Below are 23,504 nucleotides of genomic sequence, written 5' to 3'. Positions count from 1 at the left end.
GTGTAGGCAAACCCCAAAAAGGCCCCCAGAAACAGTCTTAGTAGAGAAACTAGGTGATTAACAGTGCCACTACTGTGTGCAAAAGAGGAAACTTCCCCATGCTCATGCCTCTTAAATGGCTGAGAGATTTCTGTGGCCTGGTATTACACACCATGCATTTGTTTGGGTAGTCAAAGTAGTCACTGGGACAGCCATTGGTCAGTTACTCTGCCTCCAAGGGACACAGAGCATCTTGCCCAGTGTCATCATTATGTGAGCTTGGCCTGCCTCCTGGACTCACTGAGCCTGTTTTCTCACCTCTCAAAAATAAAAGCATAAACACACCTACAATTTCAGAGCATGTGAAAAATGGATCTAATCATCACATTCGTAGAGACAATGGTAGAATTGATTAATGTTCCTACAGTTTTCCTTTAAAGTGTTTTGAGATTAGAAACAAAACATTATATGCAATATTTGAAAGGAAAAACCACAAAATAATAAAATTTTGTATTCACTATCTCAGTTGTGTAAAAATAATACAGACATTAGAACAGGATTAGAGGCCGAGCACGGTGGTTTATGCCTGTAATCCCAGCACTTTGGGAGGCCGAAGCTGGTGGATCACGAGGTCAAGAGATAGGTACCATCCTGGCCAACGTGGTGAAACCCCATCTCTACTAAAAATACAAAAATTAGCTGGGCGTGGTGGCGTGCACCTGTAGTCCCAGCTACTCGGGAGGCTGAGGCAGGAGAATGGTGTGAACTCAAGAGGAGGCGGAGTTTGCAGTGGGCCGAGATCACGCCACTGCACTCCAGCCTGGGCAACAGAGCGAGACTCCATCTCAAAAACAAAACAAAACAAAACAATCAAGACAAAAAAAACAGGATTAGAAGAAATATACCAAAATGTTATAATGGTCAGTTAGCTTTACAGGGTGAGATTATGGATAATTTTTAGTATCCTTTTCATTCAATTCGGTATACCTGTTACTTTTGCAACTAAATTTTTGAAAAAGAACAAAGAAAAAAATGCCACAAAGCAACACTGATCAGGCTGAAAGTCTCCTGGGCCTAAACCTCCCACCACCAAGAGTGTCAAAGTCTCTGTTGAGGGACTTGAGTCTGTAGTTAATTGTTGGACGTTTTTGTGTGGTATAAATCTGTGTACCACCTTGATGACAGTAATAAACTAGAGTGTCTTGCTAAAGACCAAACTCATCAATTTTCCAAAATCTGTATTTGATTAATTCTCCAAAAGTCCAGGTCAGTGTTATTCCTCAAACTGTATTATTTTAACATAGAAGCCCAAAGTTTCCAAGTCTGTCAGAAAATTCATTATCACTGTAAAACAGCAAAAGGTCACAAAATGTCTCTTTCTACAATAAAATAGCATATAAGAAAAATCTCTTTTTCTCAACAGTTCATTACCCTAGCAGACACCAAGAAAAAAACCTTTGACATTTCAGGTCTTTTTGCTTCAGGGGAAACAAATGTTCCATAGATCATGGAGAAAAATGACAAACAAATTAATGAAAAACAAATACACTCTTGCAGTATCCCCGGCCGTGGCAGACCCAACAAGTCAGCGTCAGCCTTTATACTTGGGTCTTTCCAACTCTGAAGAGTGACAGTTTCCACAATGGCATCAGCACTTTAGTTAGAGAAAGCTGTACACACACCAAAGAAACACAAATTAAAGAAACGTGGTAGAAAAACAGAAAGAGGAATTCTGTCATTTCATGCATATTTAACTCTAGTGGGAAAGTCATTGCTGGCAAAGCATTATTGAAATCTTGAGCTAATAAGTAGAAGCATTCTAGAAGACGTGCACCCCCTCCTCATGGTGCTTTATACCAAATTGTAACTTGACTGAATTTAGCAGTGCTCCATTTTCCCACATTCTAAAAATTCCTTCCTTGAATTCTGCCTCACTCTCACCACTAAACCTTGTCAGAAGTAGTTTGCATGTGCTTTCTCCATATCTTCAATTTCCATTCATTTTCTAATTTTAACACCAAATACATTTCCATTTTCATTATTTGTTTAAACACAGCCATACAAATAAAACCAAAACTGGCCCAGCGCAGTAGCTCATGCCTGTAATCCCAGCACTTTGGGAGGCTGAGGTGGGTGGATCATCTGAGGTCAGGAGTTCGAGACCAGCCTGGCCGACATGGTGAAACTCCGTCTCTACTCAAAATACAAAAAAATTGGGTGTGATGGTGGGTGCCTGTAATCCCAGCTACTCGGGAGGCTGAGGCAGGAGAATCAGAACCCAGGAGGCAGAGGTTGCAGTGAGCTGAGATTGCTCCATTGCACTCTATCCTGTGTGATAAGGGCAAAACTCCATCTCAAATAAATAAATAAATAAAACCAAAATTCACTCTGACCCCTATTCCCTGTCCTCCTCCACAGAGGTGACCACTGCTAACAGTTTTGACTTTACAGACCACTTTAGATGCGCTTATGTATACAGTATGGATTTATGGAGCTGTGGTGTGTACAATACTTTTTTTTTTACATAGATGGTATCATATAAAATGTTGTCGGGGGGCGGGGTTTTGCCACATACTTTTTTCTCTCAATGATCTGTCTTGGAGATCTTTCCAGATCAGTGAGTATAAATCAGTGGTTTTCAACCAGGGGCTAGTGAGCCCTCCAGGGGAGATTTGGCGATTTTTGCAGACATTTTTGGTGGTCACGACCTGAGTGGGGAGTGCTATTGGCATCTAGTAGGTAGAGGTCAGGGATGTACTAAACATCCCACAATGCACAAAACAGCCCTATGACAAAGAGTTTTCCACCTGAAATGTCAATAATGCCAAGGCTGAGAAACCCTGATAAAGGTCTACTTTATTCTTTTAACTGCTGCGTGGTATTCTATGGTTTATTTAGCCAGTCATGTAACAGTGTATATTTAGATGATTTTTTTTTCTTTTTTGGGATGGAGTCTTGCTCTGTTGCCCAGGCTGGAGTGCAGTGGTGCAATTTCGACTCACTGCAACCTCCACCTCCCAGGTTCAAGCAATTCTCCTGCCTCAGCCTCCCGAGTAGCTGGGACTATAGGCGTCCACCACCACACCCAGCTAATTTTTGTATTTTTAGTAGAGACCGGGTCTCACCCTGTTGGCCACATTTAGATGCATTTTTAAAACATGTTTATTTGTAGGTATCGGTGAACGTTCCTTCCATTTACTTTTGACCCAACTGCAATCAGCCTTCTTTCCTAAATACCCCTAACTCCATTGCTACTGCTATGACAAAATACCACAGACTGGGTAATTTATAAATAATGGAAGTTTATTTCTCACAGTTCTGGAGGCTGGGAAGTCTAAGACTGAGGTGCTGGCAGATTTGGTGTCTGGTGAGGGCTCCTTTCTGCTTCCAGGATGGCGCCTTGTGGCTGCATCTTCCAGAGGAGAGAGACAGTGAGTCCTCACGTGGCAGAAGGGACAAAAGGGGAAAAGGGAAGAACTCTTTTCCTCAGGTTCTTTGATAAAGGCACTAATTCTGTCCATGAGGGTGGAGCCCCCAGGGTCTAATCACTTCCCAATGGCCCTGCCTCTTAATAGCATCACCTTGGGGGTTCCAACATATGAATTTTGGAGGCACAAACCATAGCAGCCCCCTACAGGTGACCACTGGGCTTTCTGAATCCCTTGGCTTCTTTTCAGGATGAGCCGACTTGGCCCTTCTGTGCCATTTGCCAGTGTTCGTCACCCTGAAGCATTTGGCCTCCCGGGCCCCTTGGCTCTGCCTTTTTCCTCTCTACTTCTGTGGCCTCTTCAGTCTCTGTGGTTCTGCTGTCTCCTGAGCTCTTGCTGTCACAGGCACTGTGCTAGGCATTAGGGATATGAAGAGGAACTGTGGAAGGTCCCAGCCCTGGAGACCCTCCAGTCTAGAAGACAAGCACATACACAAATCTCCCAAAGGGAAGCATCACCTAATCAGGGCACATTTGAAGTGTGCTGAGTGATTGAATAAATAACTAAATATAGTAGATTTTAGAGGACAGTGGGAAATGTTTTTCCTTTATGATTCAGAATTTACTGCATATTTTATCTTCATGACTTTTCTCACAACATACATTTTTTAAAAAATAAGTCACGAAAAAGGCTTTCCTCACATTTTCCCACCCACTCTTTTTGTCTGCCTGGAAACAGCAACTGCATTGTTTCACGTACAGGGAATGCACTTGGTCTTTGCCAAAGCAGAGAAAAGATCAAATTTGAGAAGCAGTCCTGCTTGCTGCTGGCTGAGGGATGGAAAGTGAGATTGACCCTCAGAGCTTCCTTCCCCTGCCCCTTCTTTCAACCTGCTCAGGCTGATAGGACCATCACCTCCCAGCAGCCCCTTCCTTACTCCTGTGGGGAGATTTCAGAAGCAGACTAAGCGGCAGCTGCCGCCTGGTCCTTTTCTCCCTGGATCAAGGGGTCTTAAGCACCTACCTGAAACCTAACAGCAAAGGAAATCTCCACTATAAATCTAACTCCATGCAGAAATTAAACCCCTTCAACAGGTATTCAGTGCTCACTGTGCAGGCCCCAGGGAAGTGTAAAGATCAACGGGACATGGCCCCTGCCCCTAAGGAGCCAGAGAGGGCCAGGGCAAGGGTGGGAGGGGACATCTATAAACAACTACTTACAATGCAAAACAGAATAAAGTTAGTCCTAAAAGGAGGATTGAGCAAGGTTGCTTAGGGAGAAAGGGAGGATTAGTTATGATAGGAGATTGAGCAAGGCCCTTGAAAAGCATGTCCCTTCTCTCTTAAAAATAAGAGCTTTATTCGATGGGTTCTTTCCATTTAAACCCAAGGAAAGTGGGGTTTCTGAAAGGAGAAATGAAATGCCAACAGTGCAAGATTCTAGATGGCCATTCTGCTGAGCACCGTGTAGTTTGGGTAAAGCCCTGAACCTTACAAATGGGAATTTTTATCTCAGATATGTATCTTAGATGTAGGATTTTTATCTCAGATATCACGAAGAGTATCCAAAATTGCAGCTGTCTCAGCCCCAGATGCTCAAGCCTGTGCAGTCTTAGTTGTATATCAGAGATCTACAGAGATCTTAGTTGTATATCAGAGATCTTTCTTTGAGGGGGCGGCGCAGGGGGACAGAGTCTCGCTCTGTCGCCCAGGCTGGAGTGCAGTGGTGCGATCTTGGCTCACTGCACCCTCTGCCACCTGGGTTCAAGTGATTCTCCTGCCTCAGCTGACTGAGTAGCTGGGACCACAGGTATGTGCTGCCATGCCCAGCCAATTTTTTTGTATTTTTAGTAGAGACGAGGATTTACCATGTTGGCCAGGCTGGTCTTGAACTCCTGACCTCAAGTGATCCACCCGCCTCAGCCTGTCAAAGTGTTGAGATTACAGGTGTAAGCCACTGTGTCCGGCCCTTAGTTGTAGATCAGAGATGTTTTTTGTTTTGTTTTGTTTTTGTTTTTTGTTTTTAGTTTTTCGTTTTTTTGAGTCTTGCTCTCACTCTGTTGCCCAGGCTGGAGTACAGTGGCGCAATCTCAGCTCACTGCAACCCTTGCCTCCCGGGTTCAGGTGATTCTCCTGCCTCAGCCTCCCAAGTAGCTGGAACTACAGGCATATGGCACCACACCCAGCTAATTTTTGTATTTTTATTAGAAATGGGGTTTCACCATATTGGTCAGACTGGTCTCGGACTCCTGACCTCAGGTGATCCATCCTCCTCGGCCTCCCAAAGTGCTGGGATTACAGGCGTGAGCCACTGCACCTGGCCTATCAGAGATCTTAATTTGACTTATTTCTGTTCAAATCAGATCTGACTCTTAAAGGCACCCATTTATTGCCCCAGACCTGACCATAGATGTTCTGCAGGATCTACACATACATTTGTTGTTATTTATGTTTCTACTTGCTTATGTTGAAGCCAAGTGGGTCCTGGGAGCATAAAGGATATAGCTCAAGGACAGAGGCTTTTACCATAAATTGCCAAAGCCCACCCAGAGAAAGAACAGAGAGGAAGCTGTAAAGGATGTGTGGGTTTGGGGAGGGAAGCACAAACCAGAGAGAGTGAAGCAGTTGGATAATTGGTCAGTGAACAAGGACAGCAGTGGTCACCATAGCTGTTGTTATTTTGTGCCTACTAATGATCATTCTTTATCTCTTCCAGTAGAGAACTGATTGAAGTCCAGAAGACAAGGAGGGTACTGCTACAGAAGGGCCCAGAGGGCTGCTGCATTTATTTCCTATTACTGTATAGCAAATTACTGCAAATTTAGCAGCTTAAAATAATACCCTTTTACTACCTCACAGTTCTGTAGGTCTGAAGGCTGGGCAGGCTCAACTGGGTTCTCTGCTTAGGGTCTCAGAGGGCTGAATTCAAGGTGTCGGTCAGGCTGGGCTCTTACCTGGAGGCTTTGCAGAAGAACCTTCTTCCAAGCTTGTTCAGGTTGTTGGCAGAATTCAATTGCTGTGGTTGTAGGACTGAAGTCCCTATTGTCTCCACAAGGACTACCCTCAGCTTCTCAAGTTCTTGTCCCATTGCCCCTTTCATGGTGAAGTCAGCCATGGAGAAGCTTTCTCTTGTTGAATCCCTCTCACATTTAGAATCTTTCAACTTCCCTTCTGTAACAAGCCAGAGAAAACTCCCTGCTTTTAAAAGGCTCATGTGATTAGGTTAGGCCCGTGCAGATCATCTCTGATTAGTAACCTTAATGGCATCTGCAGAATTCCTTTTGCCACCAAACATAACAAAATCACAGGAGTAACACCAGGGGGAGAAGATCATGGAGCCCTTGGTTCCACCTGACCTTGGAATGACACCTGGAAATCCAGGGTTCAGGGACCAGAAATCTGTGACTGAGGGTGGGACTGGGGAGTGACACACAGAAGGGAAATATTCTCCGGAAGCCAAACAGAGGACTTTTGGAGGCAGAATTTGCTGACAGAGCTAATCAAGCCCCTTTAATCAGTAAGAGTCTTTGTTGAGCACCTTCTTTGCTATGCCCTGTTAGGCACTAGAATAATGAAGGAGACAGTCCTTGCCCTTTAGAAATTCACAGTCTAGTGAGATTGTAAGAATCTCCTGGACTAGAAGTGCAGTCCTGACACAACTGTACCCTGGGAAATCTGTATATCTTCAGGAAAGGAATTTTGTGTATTTTACAGACTGGCCTGAGTGCTCGCTGCTGTTGTAGCTACCACCAACTTTCTACTGAAGGTGATAACCCGGGGCATAAGAAATGACTTTAGACCCAAGGTTCTGAAAGGGCCCCTCAGGGCCTCGGGTGGCTCCTGCAGAAGTGGCAGAAGATGCGGGAACTAGGAACCTGGCATCACAGGAAAAGTGCCTTCTCCAGGAAAGAAGGGGCCCCAGGAGGCTGTCTTACTTAGATCAACCATAAGCTACCACAGATGGGTCATTTCTTGTATTATTTCAAAATATCTCTGGAGATGAGAATTCCTTTGTGTCCTTATAGACCAAAGTTCTTTGTGTTACCTTTCCCCAAAAGTAAATTCCTTTCCCTTTATTCATTCTTTGTGGAAATAAAATGCAAGTCCTTTATACTTGTCTTAGAGTAATATGGCACATGCAGCTTACTTTCGAGCATCCCAGTGAATAATGTTTGGAACTTTTCTTATTACCTAATAGCATATCGAGAAAAGAGTGAAGTCAGCTAAAAACAGAAATTTTGAAAAGCTGTCTTCAGGAAAATGTAGGCCCAGATGCTTTCCTCCACCTTTTTTGACAGGCTGCCACATACTGTTTCACAGGTTGCTAACTGCACAGGGGCACAGCCTGTCTTTCATTTGCCAAGTTACACTTTCTGGCACAGAGAGGGGTGTCTTGTTCTAATTTGTCTTTGTGGACTGCTCTCTTCTATTCTTGAAGCTGCAAGCCATAGTGAGATGAATGAAGAGCAGTCAGTCTCATAGAAAAAAGCAGGGAGAAAGCAATAAAAAACAAGAAGGAAAGCCAAGGAAAGGATTCTTGCGGAAGGTCAGTAGGGAAGGGTGAGAAGAGGAAAGGAGATGACCATTATGATCTTCTAATTAGGAGTTTAGGGGAGATCGTTTGCCTTATTCAACAACAATGCAACTAGAAAATAAGCAATCTCTTTAAAATAATGCTTTAGTACAGTCAGCTTCATGAAAAAATAATTGGGTTGTGATTAAACTTACAGGCACAAGACTAAATAATCCCAACTCCTTTAATTTTGCACATTGTTTTTTGTTTGGTTGGCTGGTTGGTTTTGTTGTTTTAGTTTGGGGTTTTTACTTTGTGTGCCCTTACATATTCAACAAATACTTCTTGGTATCCATTGTATTCATAGCACTCTCTTAGTCCTTGTATACAGGGGTCCTCAATCCTTGGTGTGCATTAAAGTCACCTGGGCAGCATGCTGAAAATGCAGCTTCCTAGGCCCTCCCTTCATGCAACTTCAGGATCTCTGAGCTATATTTTGATCAAACATGCAAGCGATTTCTGATGATTCAAGGACCACACTTTGAGGAAGCTTGCTGTAGACATGGAAAGCATATAATCCATAGTTCCTTGTCCTGGAAGAGCATGTTACTGAGTTAGGGAACAGGAGGTAGAGATAAATGAAGATAACAAACACCACCCAACAGTTTGTGCTACAGAAGCAAGTGAGTAACAGAGAAAATGATAAGCCGGTGAGATATTAGGTGGGAAGAGGAAGAATGTTCCTTCATGGAATTCCCAGAAGACTTCAAAAAAAGAGAGTGGGTGTTTGAAAGAGAAGAGAGACCATTTGAGTTGGGAAAAATATGTAAATAAAGGCACAGTAGCTTTATGTGGTGAGAGACTTAGGGAAAGACTGACTCGACATCTCATGGCTTCGTGATGATCCTTTTTGACCCACAGGTTTATTCTCCTTTCTTATTAGGTTGCTGTTAAGAATATTTCATAAGGGATCACAGATGTGCATGTAAAAAGAGATTAACCACTTTTGAAATGTACATGCTGACTGATTTGTGTTACACTATTGAAAAACTATATAGACTCCAAATGGCATCTGATTATTAAATTCAGATGCCAGAGTCTTTGATTAACAGCATGTCTTTTTGCTCTGTATATTTTCCTTCAGAAGTAGCAGGGCTTGCAGACATCTCAAGCTATGCCACAGAAGAGTCAAATAGAGGAAGTGATCATGAAATTAAATGTGAAGACAGTCTATTAACTTTTGCAGTACAGAACGTTTGTTTACTCATAAAATCCATATTTGGAGCTCATTCTTTCCAAATGGAATATTATCTAAGTGTTTTTGTTTGGAGACAGTTTGGTACGTGTGTTTTATAGTTCTTTTTCTTTCACCCAAACAATTTTGTATATTAGAAAACAATTTCAGCAAATATTTTATATTTTAAAAATCAGAAGAAAATGAAGATGACCCTCTCTTTTGCCAATACTCGTAATAAATACAAAATGAGAAGAGATTTTTATAGTACTGCATTACTCCATTATCTGGAGTACAAATCACTGCTTTTTTTGTTTGTTTTTTGAGACAGGGTCTCCCTCTGTCCTCCAGGATGAGCACAAAGGCGTTGTCTCAGCTCACTGCATCCTTGAACTCCCTGGTTCAAGCGATCTTCCCACCTCAGCCTCCTGAATAGCTGGGACCACAGGCATGTGCCACCATGCCCAACTAATTTTTTATTTTTTTGTAGAGATGGGGCTCTTGCTTTGCTGCACAGGCTGGTCTTGAACTCCCGGACTCAAGTAATCCTCCCACCTCTGCCTCACAAAGTGTTGGGATTACAGGTGTGAGTCACTGTGCCTGGCCTAGCTTTTTTTTAAAGTGATAAATAAATGCTGTAGATATTATATCGAATGTTTAATTTTTATCACAGCATAAGTAGAAAAACTGTTCATAAAAATATATTGGCTGGGCACGGTGGATCACACCTGTAATCTCAGTACTTTGGGAGGCTAAAGCGGGGGGATCACCTGAGGTCAGGAGTTCGAGACTAGCCTGGCCAACATGGAGAAACCCCATCTCTATAAAAAATAGAAAAATTAGCCAGGGTGGTGGCACATGCCTGTAATCCCAGCTACTCGGGAGGCTGAGGCAGGAGAATCACTTGAACCCAGGAGGCAGAGGTTGCAATGAGCCGAGATCGCTCCACTGCACTCTAGTCTGGGTGACAGAGCAAGAGGAAAAAAAAAAAAGGAAAGAAAAAAAAAAGGAAGGAAGGAAGGAATTTACTTATTCCATCTCTGTACGCATAATTTGTAAACTTTTTTTATCATCAATTATTATTATAAATTTTTTTGAGACAAGATCTCACTCTGTTGCCCAGGCTGGAGCATAGTGGTGTAAGCACGGCTCACTGCAGCCTCGATCACCTGGGCTCCAGCAATCCTCCCATATCAGCCTCCCAAGTAACTGAGACTATAGGCAGATGCCACCATGCCTGACTAATTTTTGTATTTTTTGTAGAGACAGGGTTTCGCTATGTTGCCCAGGCTGGTCTTGAACTCCTGAGCTCAAGCAATCCACCTGCCTCAACCTCCCAAAGTGCTGGGATTACAGGCATAAGCCACCACACTAGCCCATCAATTATTATTAAACTCATGTGTACCAGTACAATTTTAAGCCCTCTAAGCTGCATTTAATGCTAAATTGTGATAGCGTGTGTATGTGTGTGTGTGTTTGAACAGAATGTTCATATGACTTCATTTCTGTAGTAATGTGATAATACAAATATTTGGGGTCATTTTAATCATATTAGCATTTCTCTCTACCAAATTGATCTTGATCGCTGTGTAGCCACTTCTCATCTTTTACATATACACATGTTACATATCATTCAAACTTGACATTTCCTTGAACGACTTCCCCAGCCTGGTTTCAGATGATTGCTTTTTGAGACTTCGTCCATGCTCTGTCCTCCCCTGCCCACTGTAAATACTCTTCTTTTGGGCTAGGGGGCTGTGCCCTCTGGGGTATTGTTTTCCTTCCTGTTCAGTGCCCGTGCTCTTGCCTGTGTTTCTTCTGTGCCTTTCCCAGGACCTAGCAGAGAGCCGAGCACCTGCCCACTGCTCTGTAAATACTGACCTGCATCTCAAGTGGGGTAGCCTCTGTGTACTTTTCCATTTCCAAGTTGATTTGCCTGTGAATCCCATATGTGAATATATATGCAGATGTCCCTGATGTGTTCTTTCCTGCTTGGAGGCACATGCAAGGATGTGGCACTTTTTCTAATTGCTTGAACAGTCAAGTGAATCTCTCTTAGGCAGCACTTGGCCAAAAATTCTGAATATTTAATCAGTGGTACAGGATTAGCTCAGTTGGCCAAAAAACAAAAAATTGTATGGATGAAATGTGAATACACTGTTAACTTTTTCATCTGCCTTTATAATTAGTATTTTTCTAATATTAAGTTTCTGCTTTTTATACTGAGTTTTTAGGGACAAAATATGGGAAGGATTCCATATTCATTGCTTCACGCAATCTATAGTTCCTGAGATAACTATATAATTCTGAATGTTGATACACCCATAAGAGACTTTGCTTTTTCTTCTCACACATCTGTTTTGCTTTAGGCAAGAGAACTTTCTCATGCCAGAATGGCTACAGTGGATGTAGGCAATCTGCTTTCTGTTGAGCCTCTGCAATTCACAGATGCAAATGTTTAAAAGGTTAACGTGGTTATTTCTTCATCTGAAACAAACGTCCCTAGTCACTACTTTTGTCCTTTAAAAAAAAAATTGTATTCTGTTAGAAATCCATTGTGTGTAATCCTTATACCCTTGTCTCATAATCCTCATATCAGAGCTGAATTAACTCTTTTGTGGCCTCCTGTGATGAATTTCAGTTGTCCTACTAGTTTCTCTTGCTAGTTTGATTGTGTCCTCTTGATGGAATTTAGGTTCTTAGAGAGAGAATGAGGGAAGCAGCTTCTCTACCCGGAACAGAATCCCATTAACCGAAAGAATGCCGCCCCGCAAGAAAGTTTCTAGTGTACCCATGTGTGACCTCAATTATTTAATCAACACATTTTCCAGAGCATCCATTGTTTCACTGCACCAGGAAATGGGGGCAAGACCGGGATAGTACATGGAGGCTAACCTCAGCAACTGCAGTCCAGTTGGAAAGATGAAACCTAACATGAAGATAGGACGGCAGCGAGTTGTGAGTGTCAAACTTCTGCACTGCGCTCCTGCTGCCTCCAAAAGCAGGGGGAGCCTTCAGCTTATCACACCTACAGCTCTGGACATTTTTTCATGTTGTTAAATTTAACATTTTAGGATCTGAATTTTCTATAGAAACTTTACCTAACTTTTCTTGTATTGCGAATTTGTTGTATTGGGTAAGCCTTATGTGTAGAAAACAGTTTAACTATGTTAACAACACTAGGTCAAAGATTCAAAGCCTTTGAGAGCTTAGGAGAAATCCAACCCCAGTCATTTTCTGACACAGCTGAACGCAGGACTCTGTGGTTGAAAGTTTCTGAAACTCCCAAAGCACAGGAAGGCTGACTACAGATCCTAGTTAAAGATGTTAAACTCAATAGTCCCTGGTGGCGCTTACTGTTTGCAGCTGGAAGGCCTTGTATTTTCTTAAAATGCATCCTAAATAAAAACTCAAAAGCCATTCAATGCTAATTCAAGTTTTGTGGTTAATGGCGCAGCTTTGTTGGCATCTAGAATTAGAACCGTGTGGTGTGTCCCCCAGAAAACGAGCTTTCATGGCAAAAACAGACAAACTCTACCCCCTGCCAAACTAACTGTCAGCAGAAATCAGGTCTGCTTTCTGAAATGGGATGTAGGTTTCCAAATTCTCTAGACAATATCTTTGCAAAGCAAATGAGAAACAAATAACTCACAGGCACCAACTGCATTTTCTGTTCAAAGCAAGAGGAGTTTTCACTGTGCTGTTTTTACCTGTCATTTCACAACTCAGTTCTCTCTGGAGCATTTGTACCAGGGGTACAGGAAATTCATGGGATCAGAGAGCTGGTTTTGGACATGAACTTAATCACTCCCATCCTTATTTCCCCCGCTTCCCTGATGCCCTGAATAGCAGGCTCTGTCCCCGAAAGAGAAATAAGAGTTGAAGAAAAGACCACTTAACCTTTTCCTTTGGTAAGGAGGTACTAGGAGGCCAGTGAAGCTTGTGGGGGACAGGAAGTTTGAGAAGTGAATGGAGATTAGGAGAACAGAGTTGGCTCCAGATGAGCTTTGGAGCTGTGCCTTTTCTTCTGGAACTCACTACTGGATCAAGGGGTCTAGTGGGGTGCCCACCACACTGGCCACAAGACCAAGCTTGATGGGAAGGGCCCAGAGATGGGTCCTGCTTGTGCAGTCTACAACTGCAGCATCAGCCACCTATTCCTCTCTGTGGCCCATGGTCAGCCAGAATCAGAGGGCCAAGCAATGGGCCTGTAGCTTGAGAAGCATGTCAGCAGGCTGGGGTTCAAGGCCAGGCCTACAGGCCTGCAGTGGAGAGAGCAAGGCTGGCTCCAGGTCCGACGGGCAGATTGCCAGGACGTGATTTTCAGAGCAGGAAAGCGGAGTGAAGAGTGACTGGTAGTGAGTGTGAGCAAAAAGCAGCCGAGTCACCTCTGCCTAGTGTCAGGCCTGGCTGTGGGCTCTGGCGGCCTTCAGCCTGACCATAGGATGGGTCTCCCAGCTTCAGCTGAAGCCAAGAAGTGCTGCTGACTTGGGGAGCTGAGCCACACCTGGCTCCTGCCCTCCTCCCTGAACATGTCTCCTTGTTGTTGCTCACTTTTTAGCTCTCCACGGGGCTGGCCCTTGTTGTAGACATAGAAGAGAGACACTGTGTTATGTGCCGAGAGCTCTGTCACAAGACACCTACACCACCCGCCATGGGTGGGCCTGAAATCCTCTCTAGGAGAATTACTCACCTGCTTAGAACCCCTCAGTGAGCCTCCAGTGCTTGCTCCAGAAGAAAGCCGGACTCAGTCCACGCCACAGAGGCCATGCACAGGCATGGCACCACCCAGTAGTCTGGCCTCATTCCCCAACCCTCTCCTCCGCTAGCTCCCTGCTCAGCCATGCCAGATCCTCCCCCTGTTCTCCCAATGTGCTGCCGTGCTTTTCCTCATGCTGTTCCCATTGCCCAACTGACCTTTCCTGTCTTTCTCTGCCTGGTAAAATCTGGCTTGTTCTTTGAGATCCAGTTCAAATGTAACCTTCCTTGGCAAGGCCTTCCCAGCCACTCTGACCACCACCTTTCCTGGCAGGATTGCACACTGATTTCACCTCTGTCGGTGCCCGCTCAGCGTGTTCTATGCATCTCTAGCCCATTATGATAGAGTTATTTATTCACAGTCTTTGTTAGATGCTAAATCTGTCCAAGACAGGGACCTGGACATCTGTCCATTCATCACTGGACCCCTCCCAGCACAGTGCCTGAAACACAGTTTGTCATTTATACATGTCTGTTTTGCAAATCCGTTATCTAAGATGAAAGCCTGTAGATTTCATTAACATCTTAGCTCTGACTAGTTGAGAAATCAAAAGTAAGGCACATGGGACAGCTAACACATATTGATGTCTTGCTGTGTGCTGCCCTACCCACCCCACATCCAGCAAAAAGTCAGCCAGCCCATCGTTGACCCAAGCAGAGGGAGCCCAAGGGGCCATCCTGTGTCCCTCCAGCATTACTGCAAACAGGGTGGGGGCACCAGTGGGGACAGGAGCGCTGACCTGTCTTGAAGGCTGGGAGTAAGATGGGTCCCTTGTGGCCTTCAAAAGTATTTGGACTTCTGAAGCTGCCTGTGGCTCTGGAAACCAGGGAAATGCTTTAGTGGGAGTGCTTCTGTGTGCGGGGAGGTGTAAGTGCAACATGAACTGTCTCACTCCACCCAGTACAGGATGTGCCCGGAGAGCACGCTGAGCTACCCTGTGCCAGCTGCGTGCTCTAGAACAGCGTCCTCCCAGCCACCCAGGAGGCCATGCAGGCCTCGTCAGAAAAGTGGCTTGAAAACCATGTGGAGTCAGACCATTTGAACACTAACTGGAAATGGGAGGCTATTCGGGAATTACCGTGAATTTTTTAGAAAACATTGCTCATCTTTGCACATTAAATTCCTACTAATATAATAGTATCATGATTATGAGCGGTTTATTTTTTTAAGGATCCTTGTCTTTTAGGGGTATATGCCAAAATATTTACAGATGGAATATGATGGTTGGGATTTGCTTGGAAATAATATGGGGAGGAGGGGGTGGGAGGTAAAGATAAAGAAGATTGGCCACAAGTTGGTGATTGTTGGGTACATGGTGTTTATTATGCTACTCAGTCTCCTTCTGTGCATGTTTGACATGTTTCCTGACAAGGTGTTTTTTAAGTATTTGAGAGATTAAGGGAAACAGTATTTTGTTCTCATTCCCTCGTTTCTTGGATTTGCTTTATTGTCCCTTTTCCTCACCCCAGGTTACCTCTGAGGATCTCCTAGTTAGAGAAGAGGGTCCAAATTTTTGGTCTATCTACCCTTTTGGTACTTTCTTAAAAGGCCTTCCCTTAAGGTTCCTCAAATATGTTTAAAAGGCTTTGGAAATTAGATGCATTTCCTCCCATTGGCTCAGGAAGGGGTGGGGAGCAGCATGTGGTACTGGAAACCAGGCTCCCTTGAAGTGCTGCTTGCCTGGGCTTAGGCTCCATTGAGATGGATCACTTGCTTCCGTCCCATGAAGAGTATGCCTTCCTGAGGCTGCAGAAGAGAAATGTGCCATTTTCACTGTGCCTGTATCCAAGCGAGCCAGCATGGGCGCATTTTAAAAGAAAGACACTTTCATATGGCTAAATCAGCTTGGAAGCCAACTGATGAAGATGTGCTATCTGATAGAGCTTGGGGACCACCAACCAACTGGGAACATACAATGTGGAGGGCAGGCTTGGCTCTGGATTATTGACTTTCTCAAGTGTTCCTATTATATCTCACTCTTAAGGAGGGAGACTAGAAGCCGTTAAGTCCAGTAGCTTAACATTTTTCAGAGTGGATTTTTTCTTGGCCTTATTTCTACCACCCTCATGTTCCCAGAACACCCCTTGCAACTCCACACCCCAACACGGAATGCTCTGTGCTCACTGTATTGTCCTCAGCCATTTCCCACCTTCACGGCCCAGCTTTCTGCCAGTGCAGACCACAGGTATGGCGAGAGCATGCCAGCTGGTGGAGTCTTAAATGGAACTGTAGAGTTTTAGGGGATGTCTGCCCATTTAAGGTAACCGTCTTGTCTAGCGTCCTATCCATGTGCCACTTTCCAGTGGTGTGACTTGAAGGAAGCTACCAAAACCATATTTATCACATTTAAGAGACCAGAGGGCCTATGAATAAATCATGAGTATGGAGAAGATGAAGTTGGAATCCAGGAGAAGCTGACGGTGGAGAATAATGAGGCAAATCTAATAGGCCAGAATGTCATCGGGTCAGTGTAGAGTGCTGTGCGTGGGCCACCTGCAAAGCGCAGGGTGAGGAGGAGTGGCTGACTAGGAACTTAATAGGAGGCAACAGTGTGGTGTGGCTGCACAGACCTACAAATGTTTTAAGATCCAGTTGCATGGATACAGGAGGCTGAAAGCGTCAATCCTGTAATCGATCCAGAGGAGAAGGAATCATATGTTGTTTCCTGTAAGCTTCTGAAGGGGGCCATCTCAGTAAATAATGGTTGTTCATATGAAAGCTATTATTATTTCTCTGATGATATGTGATACTGCATGTTGCATGCAGAAGATCTCTAAAGATCTTTACATATTAACAACCTATGACATCCTTCAGGTATACAATTGTTAACGCATGCCAGGGGACACCGTGACTTTGTTATTGTTTTGTATTTTCTCTGCATATGGGTTAATTTTGTTTGATTATTGTCATCCCTTTAGTTCCTAACTTACACACTAGGGTGTTAGAGAGGAAGGTAATCCAGAACAGATTTTATAATAATAACAATAAAGGCCACCCTACTTTCTCTCTATTTTATTGCTCAGCACTTGATGTGCATTAGTGCATTTAACGCTCACAGAAACCCAATGAAGGTAGGTGGTAGTATTAGTCTCATTTTACAGAAAAGCAGGGTATTAGAAAGTTAAACGATTGGCCCCCAAGGCCGCACAGCTAGAAAGTGACAAGGCGGGGACTCCGGGAGCCCAAGCTCGCAGTGCCTCTCCCTGGTGTTGCTCTTTCCACAGCAGTGAATAACTGCTCCTCTGAAGTGCTCCTTGCCTGGGGTTCAGCGCCGCAACCAGTTCCACAGGCATCAGGTCTATGTGTGACTGTGCCTCAGAGCCCACAGAGCCACCCGGCTGCTCAGTCGATGATAATCAAAAATTTTACATTTGCTTCCACTGGACATTCCTGCTCATCCAGCCACTTTGCTTATCAGAGGACAAAGGCATGCTGACCGTATGTTTATTATCATTCCTCCTCTTTCCTGCTGGTTTTTCTAGTCAAGGTCAGAGAGGACCAGAAACACCCAGTGCTGAGAAGAGTGAGCCTGGCTTTCTGAGAAATGGTTCCTGCCTCTGTGGAAAGCAGTGAAAGAGCCTCCAGTAGCCTGTTCCTTGAGTGGTGGCGAGTGGATAGAAGGGAAAACAGTTAGAAGTAACAAGAACGAATACAAACAGAAAGACATCTTTCTTCCTAACAACCTCATTTTGTTTTCCTTCTAATCGTATTAAATTTCACATACTTGGTATAAAATTACTACAGTGTAGGTTCTGATAATGTCTTATAGCTGCCTGTGTGCCTCTTTGGCTGAATTATGCTCTGATATGTCCCTAATATGGCAGATTCTCCAAACAGATAAGTGGAAAGTAACTCTGCATACAGGTAAACGTGATGGGACTGTAGGATTAAGCCTTTTCCTTGTTACGCAACTCAGCAATTATTAGGAAAAGGCTGGGTGTTTTCAGCAGCCCCTGGGAAATGTGATTCATGACATGACAACATTGGTCGGGGTCTCTGTTTCACTCCCCAGCATGTGCTCATTTGAGTAAGTCTGTGAGGAACTTCCCACTTGTAAGAAACAGTATCTTGTGTGTTGATGTCACTAAACTCTGGAAGCTGGATGCTGTGTCCCCACTAATGGTCTCTGGTTGGCAAATATACATGTGACTCTTTCTGAGCAAAGTACTATGTGTAATATAAAAGGAGCTTGAAGGGGGTAGTCCCTGCCCTCAAGTCCCTGGCCTTGATTTTATGGAAGATTTGCCATGGACCTGGAAGATGCATGGAGCACGGGGCAGCATTTCCCCATTCTCTCAGTGTGCACAGGTATAATGGCCACTGTCTGGGAGCTAGGAGGTTGGAGGCCAATGACTGCACCCAACCATGCTGGGGACAGAAAGGCCAGTCCCTACCAGGCTATCCACACTGGTTAAAGTAGGAACCACCCATTGTTGTCTCCTCTCCAGGATCCACTCTTTGAAAGCATTTGGGTAATTACAGCTTGCCTTTCTGCCTTTGGTTGTTAGTTTCATTGTCTTAATTATCTGCCGTGTCAAAAGATTTCTCCTGATCCCTCTGAGCTCTCTCCCTTTTGCTCCTAGTGGTGTTTTCACCCTGCTTGGTAAGTTAGAATTGTACAGTGGTTTCCATTTCTTCTGTCATATAAACAGCAGGCAGTTTCCAACCTTCCCATCCTCTCTAACTTACTCTCTACTTTTTTTCCTTAAGAGAGGCTTATGTGATGACATTGACCAAGTAAGTCCTCTAACCTCAGTGATAGGATGGTTTGGATGGGGTGGCAAGAAAAGGAAAAAGGAATTCAATCAGTTTGGATTTTTAGAAAATCATGCTGAGCTGAAGTGACACACTTTTTTTTTTCCACAGAAACTGAGTCTGAGGGGATCTTTTTTTTTTTCTTTGCACATTTTGGTTACATCTGCAGTGAGCAGCTGCTAATCCTGAGAGACTTCTCTTCCCTGGTATTTCTTACCTTTTGCAGGAGTCTCACTGTGCCTGTGTCTTATGTGAGCTCCTTGAAACGAAAGAACGTTAATGGCTAAAGACTGTTAGAGCCATTTGGGTGCCTGCTTATACCTTTGACTCAGCAGCACTGCCAGGGCCCTGTCTAGCTCTGCCAGGTGCCCTCGGGTGGGAGAGTAAGGGCACTGAAACCACAAATCGGCCCTTGACCGGACCTCCAGCTCCTTCCCTGCAGGGAATAGCACTGGAGTACAACTTATAGTACAAAGTAGGTGTTCAATAAATAATCATCAAATGGTATAAAACCAGTTCCTGGCCCAGCACAGGTGCAGGGTAGATGCTCAATAAGTATTTGTTGAAGTAACGAATACATTACTGTATTCCACGGGAGAAGAATTCTGGTCTCATTAGCACTTGCATCATTTGAAGCTCTGCAAGGGCTCTGGGCTGGATCTACTAGGAAAGCAGCCTGAGCAGGGAAGCAGATGGCTGATCAAGCCCTCCAGCCGAGGAGACCAGGACTGTTTCTGTGGGAACTTGGATGCCACTGACCTCACTCATGGAAGCTTGCAAGAGTGGTGCAGGCCCCAGTGGAGCAAGGCCAAGGCTCTGTCTCCTCCCTTTGGCAGTTGGAAAGCAGCACACACTTGGCTTTGCCAGGCCCCGGCTTCAGCGGCCTTCATAGCCCAGTAATTACCTCCTGATCAATGGAGGGAGGGATGTGTGTAGAAATCACTTTTTAGTAGCACATATTTCTCTTGCAAAAGCCCCAGTAAGCTGCCGACTTTCTCTCACGTGTTCAGAGGATACCAAGGGACTGACGGGCTAATTTAATCGTATTCATACAAGAGGCAGCCGTCCCTAGTGCAGAGCGGGGTGCATTAGGGAGAATTGTCTGTCGGGAGGCTGGAGCTCCAGCTTCAACATGGAATGAAAACACTCTCCGTGAAAGCAGATGAGTCCCACCGGGGAGGAAACTGACTCTCCATGGCCCTCAGGGCCTGCTCTTCATCTGTCTGAAGAAGCCTCTTCATCGTATTCAGATAAGTGTTTCACTTGAAGGATAGCAAACACAACCAAATAATGACCTAGATGTCCCTTCCTCATGTTTTCAAACAGTCCCCCTTCTCTTTAATCCCTACAGGAGAAAATGTCCTGGAGTTGAGATCATAAGAGACATTGGTTCATTTAAGTCCGTTATGAGACCTTCACAGGGCACCCCTTAAATCTGGCAGTAGGACCACAGGTTTATCCTGGCCACAAATGTGAAGACTTTGTTCCTGTTCCCTCTCAGGTATCAATGCAAACAGAACAGTTCTAACATTTTTAGTATGGCCTCCCCACCGTGGACACCAATTGGCTGAGCCAGGGAACTGTACTTCTATTTCCTCATCTATGCAAAGGGGAACTCAACTTAGATGATGTCTGAGGCCCCTCGAGAACGTGAGTGCTCTTCATTCTGTAATAATTAGCTCTCTAATTAGTTTCTCTTCTCTAAACTTTATTCTGCTCCACGGCCTCTGTTTAGGGGTGGAAGGTACATGCTGTACCCCAGTGTGTGTTTCCTGGAGCTGTTTCTCAGCCTGCTGCTCTGTTCTGTCCACTCTCTATCTGTCCCTATTGCGATCATTCTCTAATCTAACCATGACTGCAGCACTCCAGTTCATTCATTTATTCATCATATTTCTCAAACACCCACACGGTGCTAGGTGCTGAATGAACAGTACACTGGTGAACAAGAGTCATGATCCCTGCTTTTTTTGGATCATACACTTTTCTAGAGAGATATGTATTAAAAACATTTAATTTAATTTAACAAATATAATTTAATATTAAATATATTAAATAAATACATAATGATAAATTGTAAGACGTGTTATGGAAGATGAACAGGGGTTGCCCTGATTTAATTTGGGAGGTCAAAAAATAGCTGCTCTGAGGAAGTGTTATTTGATCTGAGACCTGAAAAAGGAGTTATCAGGCAAGGAGTTGTAGAAAGTGCTCCGGGTAGAGGAAAGACCTAACACAAAGACCCTTGCAGCAGGGAAGGGCAAGACTGGATGAACCGAGCTTAGTGTGCCCAAAGAACTGAAGGAAACCAGTGTGGTTGGAACATACACAGTGAGAGCAGCGGGGTGAGATGAGACTGGGAGAATGACAGATTAGTTAAGATAACTCTGGCTGCTGGAACAAACTAAAACCGACATTCAAACAGTATAGACTTTTATTTCTCTTTCGCAGAAAGTGCAAACTAGATATTCCTGAGCAGTTAGACATCCCTGTTCAAAGCAGTGTCTTAGAGACCACAGCTCCTTTCATTTTGCAGCTCTGCCATTTTTAATGAGCTGCCAAAGCCAGCATGCTTGTCTGCATGGAAGGCTGTGCACGAGAGGGTTTTCTGGGCCCAGGCCTGCCTGGAAGTGGTGCTCCCAACCCCACTCACATTCCGCTGGCACACGCCCAACTGCAAGAGAGGCTGAGAAATGTGGTCAGAGTGTGATCCCAAGAAGGAGACGGGGCAGATGATGCAGACCCCATGGGCCATGTTGCAGTTTCAGCTTTATTCCTAGTGCGCTGAGGAGTGTGAGTGAGAGTGCACCTGTGGCAAATCCATCAGCATCTCTAAACGTACACGTTCAATTGCTCATGTCATGCAGTTCATCTCCCTCCAAGAGCAGCATCTCTCACGTTTTCTTCCAGTGATGCCATTCCAGACCTCGCAGTCCTTTTTCCTGCTCTATTCGTCATCTAGACTTACTTGACCAATCCAACCCTGGACTGGTTCAGTACTTGTCCAACTAAGCTCTTCAACTGGTTTCTTTCTGCTCTGATACAGAATGCTAATTTACATATTTACAATGTAGACCACCCCCTTCCAGTGACAGAATTATTCCTGGCTGTTGTATAGAGCAACTTTTTTGCATTGTCAGGTCATCCTGGAAACTTAATTAGTAATCACAGTATAATGAACATGGAGATGTACCTTTCTAAAACACGCCCTTCATCCCTGCTCAAAAAATTTTACTTGCTTCCAATTACCTACTGAATAAAGTTCTAACTTCTATATGTTGGAGATACTAACACAACCCATCTTTTCCTGACAATTCTTACTTTGTCCTCCTCAAGTCAGCCAGGGTGCTCAACTATCCAGAGTCCAAACAAACTTGGTGAATTCCCACCTTGTACTGTTCCATGCTCTGCCAACACTCTGTTCCTGCTCATCCTCCTCTCTGAATCCTACTGATGTTTTAGTGCAAGGCTTCATCCCCTAAGTCTCACCCTCTCTGGAAAGTCTCCCCTCCAACCCACCAGAAATAGACTTTCCGTCTCTGGAGTTCTGTAGTACTTACTCTTCAAAGTAATTAATGCTTAAATTAAATTGGGTCTTACCACTCCTTTGGCATTTATCATGTATTGCCTTTTATTGACATTTATTCTCCCAATTCATTCTAAACTTCTTAAGTAGAGATACTTTTCCTGGTATCTAAAACAGTATCTTGCACACCCTCCAAAAAAAAGAATTAACTAATTAATGTTTTTCTGTAATTCCTGTGACATCTTACACAGTTTCTTAAACATGGCAGATGCTCAAAAATTTCTGTTGATTTGTTATTGTTGTTGGTTTACTATATGACCCCCTCTAAAATGCAAAGCCTTGGTCAGTTAAAGGGGAGTGCTTTTTCTGGGAATTCCAGCCCCAATCGGAGGTCTGGGTAAAATGCACGCTGGGGAGGGGAGCCTGTGAGTGCTCCTCCAGCCTCTGTGCACAGCCTCCTGCTTTGCTGCTGCTTTTTTTTTTTTTTTTTTTTTTTTTTAATTGAGACAGTGTCTTGCTCTGTCACCAGGGCTGGAGTGCAGTGGTGTGATCTTGGTTTACTGCAACCTCTGCCTCCTGGGTTCAAGTAATCCTCTTGTCTCAGCCTCCTGAGTACAGGTGCACACCACCACACCTGGCTCATTTTTGTATTTTTAATAGAAATGGGGTTTTACCATGTTGACCAGGCTGGTCTTGAACTCCTGACCTCAAGTGATTTGCCTGCCTCGGCCTCCCAAAGTGCTGGGATTACAGACGTAAGCCACCGCACCTGGCCCCTACTTTGCTTCTTTTGCTCATTCAGGAAGCCAACTCTGGGTTTGTCACAGAGTGTTTGCTTACAAATATTCCCACTTTTTCACTCACAATCCTTCTTTCGCCAAGAAAGAGGTTGGTCGCAAGGTGTAGGGGTGTTGCCCTGGGACTCTGTCTTTTAAATTTTCCCTGCTATCAAGATTTTTCATCTGCCAAACCCTATGAGAGACAGAAGAGGGCATCAGATCAACCAGCCAAAGCTTCAAAATCTGCCTTGACTCTGTGGGGTTCTGCTCACCTACACCTTTGTAGGGTACCATCCTCTAGTAAAATGAGCCTCTACTATGATAGCGGGCCCCTCAATTCTATTTCTAAATCTGCCTGATTCTAAACATTCTTGTTTGAGTCAGATGGAAAATTCAGCTCTGTTTCATTTTTCTCCCCATCTTAATTGGTTTTCCGTATGCAGGTTCAGAAGTAGGATTTTGCTGTACACATCATCCTTCATGTGAGTAGGCGAGCACCAGCATCAGGGGAAGGAAAAGAGGCAAACTGACTGTT

The 23,504-nt window shown here is 44.3% G+C and overlaps 1 protein-coding gene across 2 annotated transcripts in view; it reads left to right on the top strand.

Moving 5' to 3' along the window:
* The window catches only part of ARSB (arylsulfatase B), a 193,712-nt gene that overhangs the window by 148,091 nt on the left and 22,117 nt on the right, over positions 1-23,504 (top strand). The window contains exon 7 of one of the 2 annotated variants that reach the window (XM_025389231.1): positions 7,121-8,298. The exons of the other annotated variant lie outside the window; for it this stretch is intronic. Within the exon in view, the coding sequence (XP_025245016.1) occupies positions 7,121-7,149 (29 nt within the window). The 3' untranslated portion in view covers positions 7,150-8,298. Of the gene's footprint in view, positions 1-7,120; positions 8,299-23,504 lie in introns of those variants that run through there. 2 annotated transcript variants of the gene reach the window in all.

This window comes from Theropithecus gelada, chromosome 6 (genome assembly GCF_003255815.1).
Source record: "Theropithecus gelada isolate Dixy chromosome 6, Tgel_1.0, whole genome shotgun sequence".
Lineage (NCBI taxonomy): Eukaryota > Metazoa > Chordata > Mammalia > Primates > Cercopithecidae > Theropithecus > Theropithecus gelada.
This window is presented reverse-complemented; position numbering and strand designations above follow the sequence as displayed.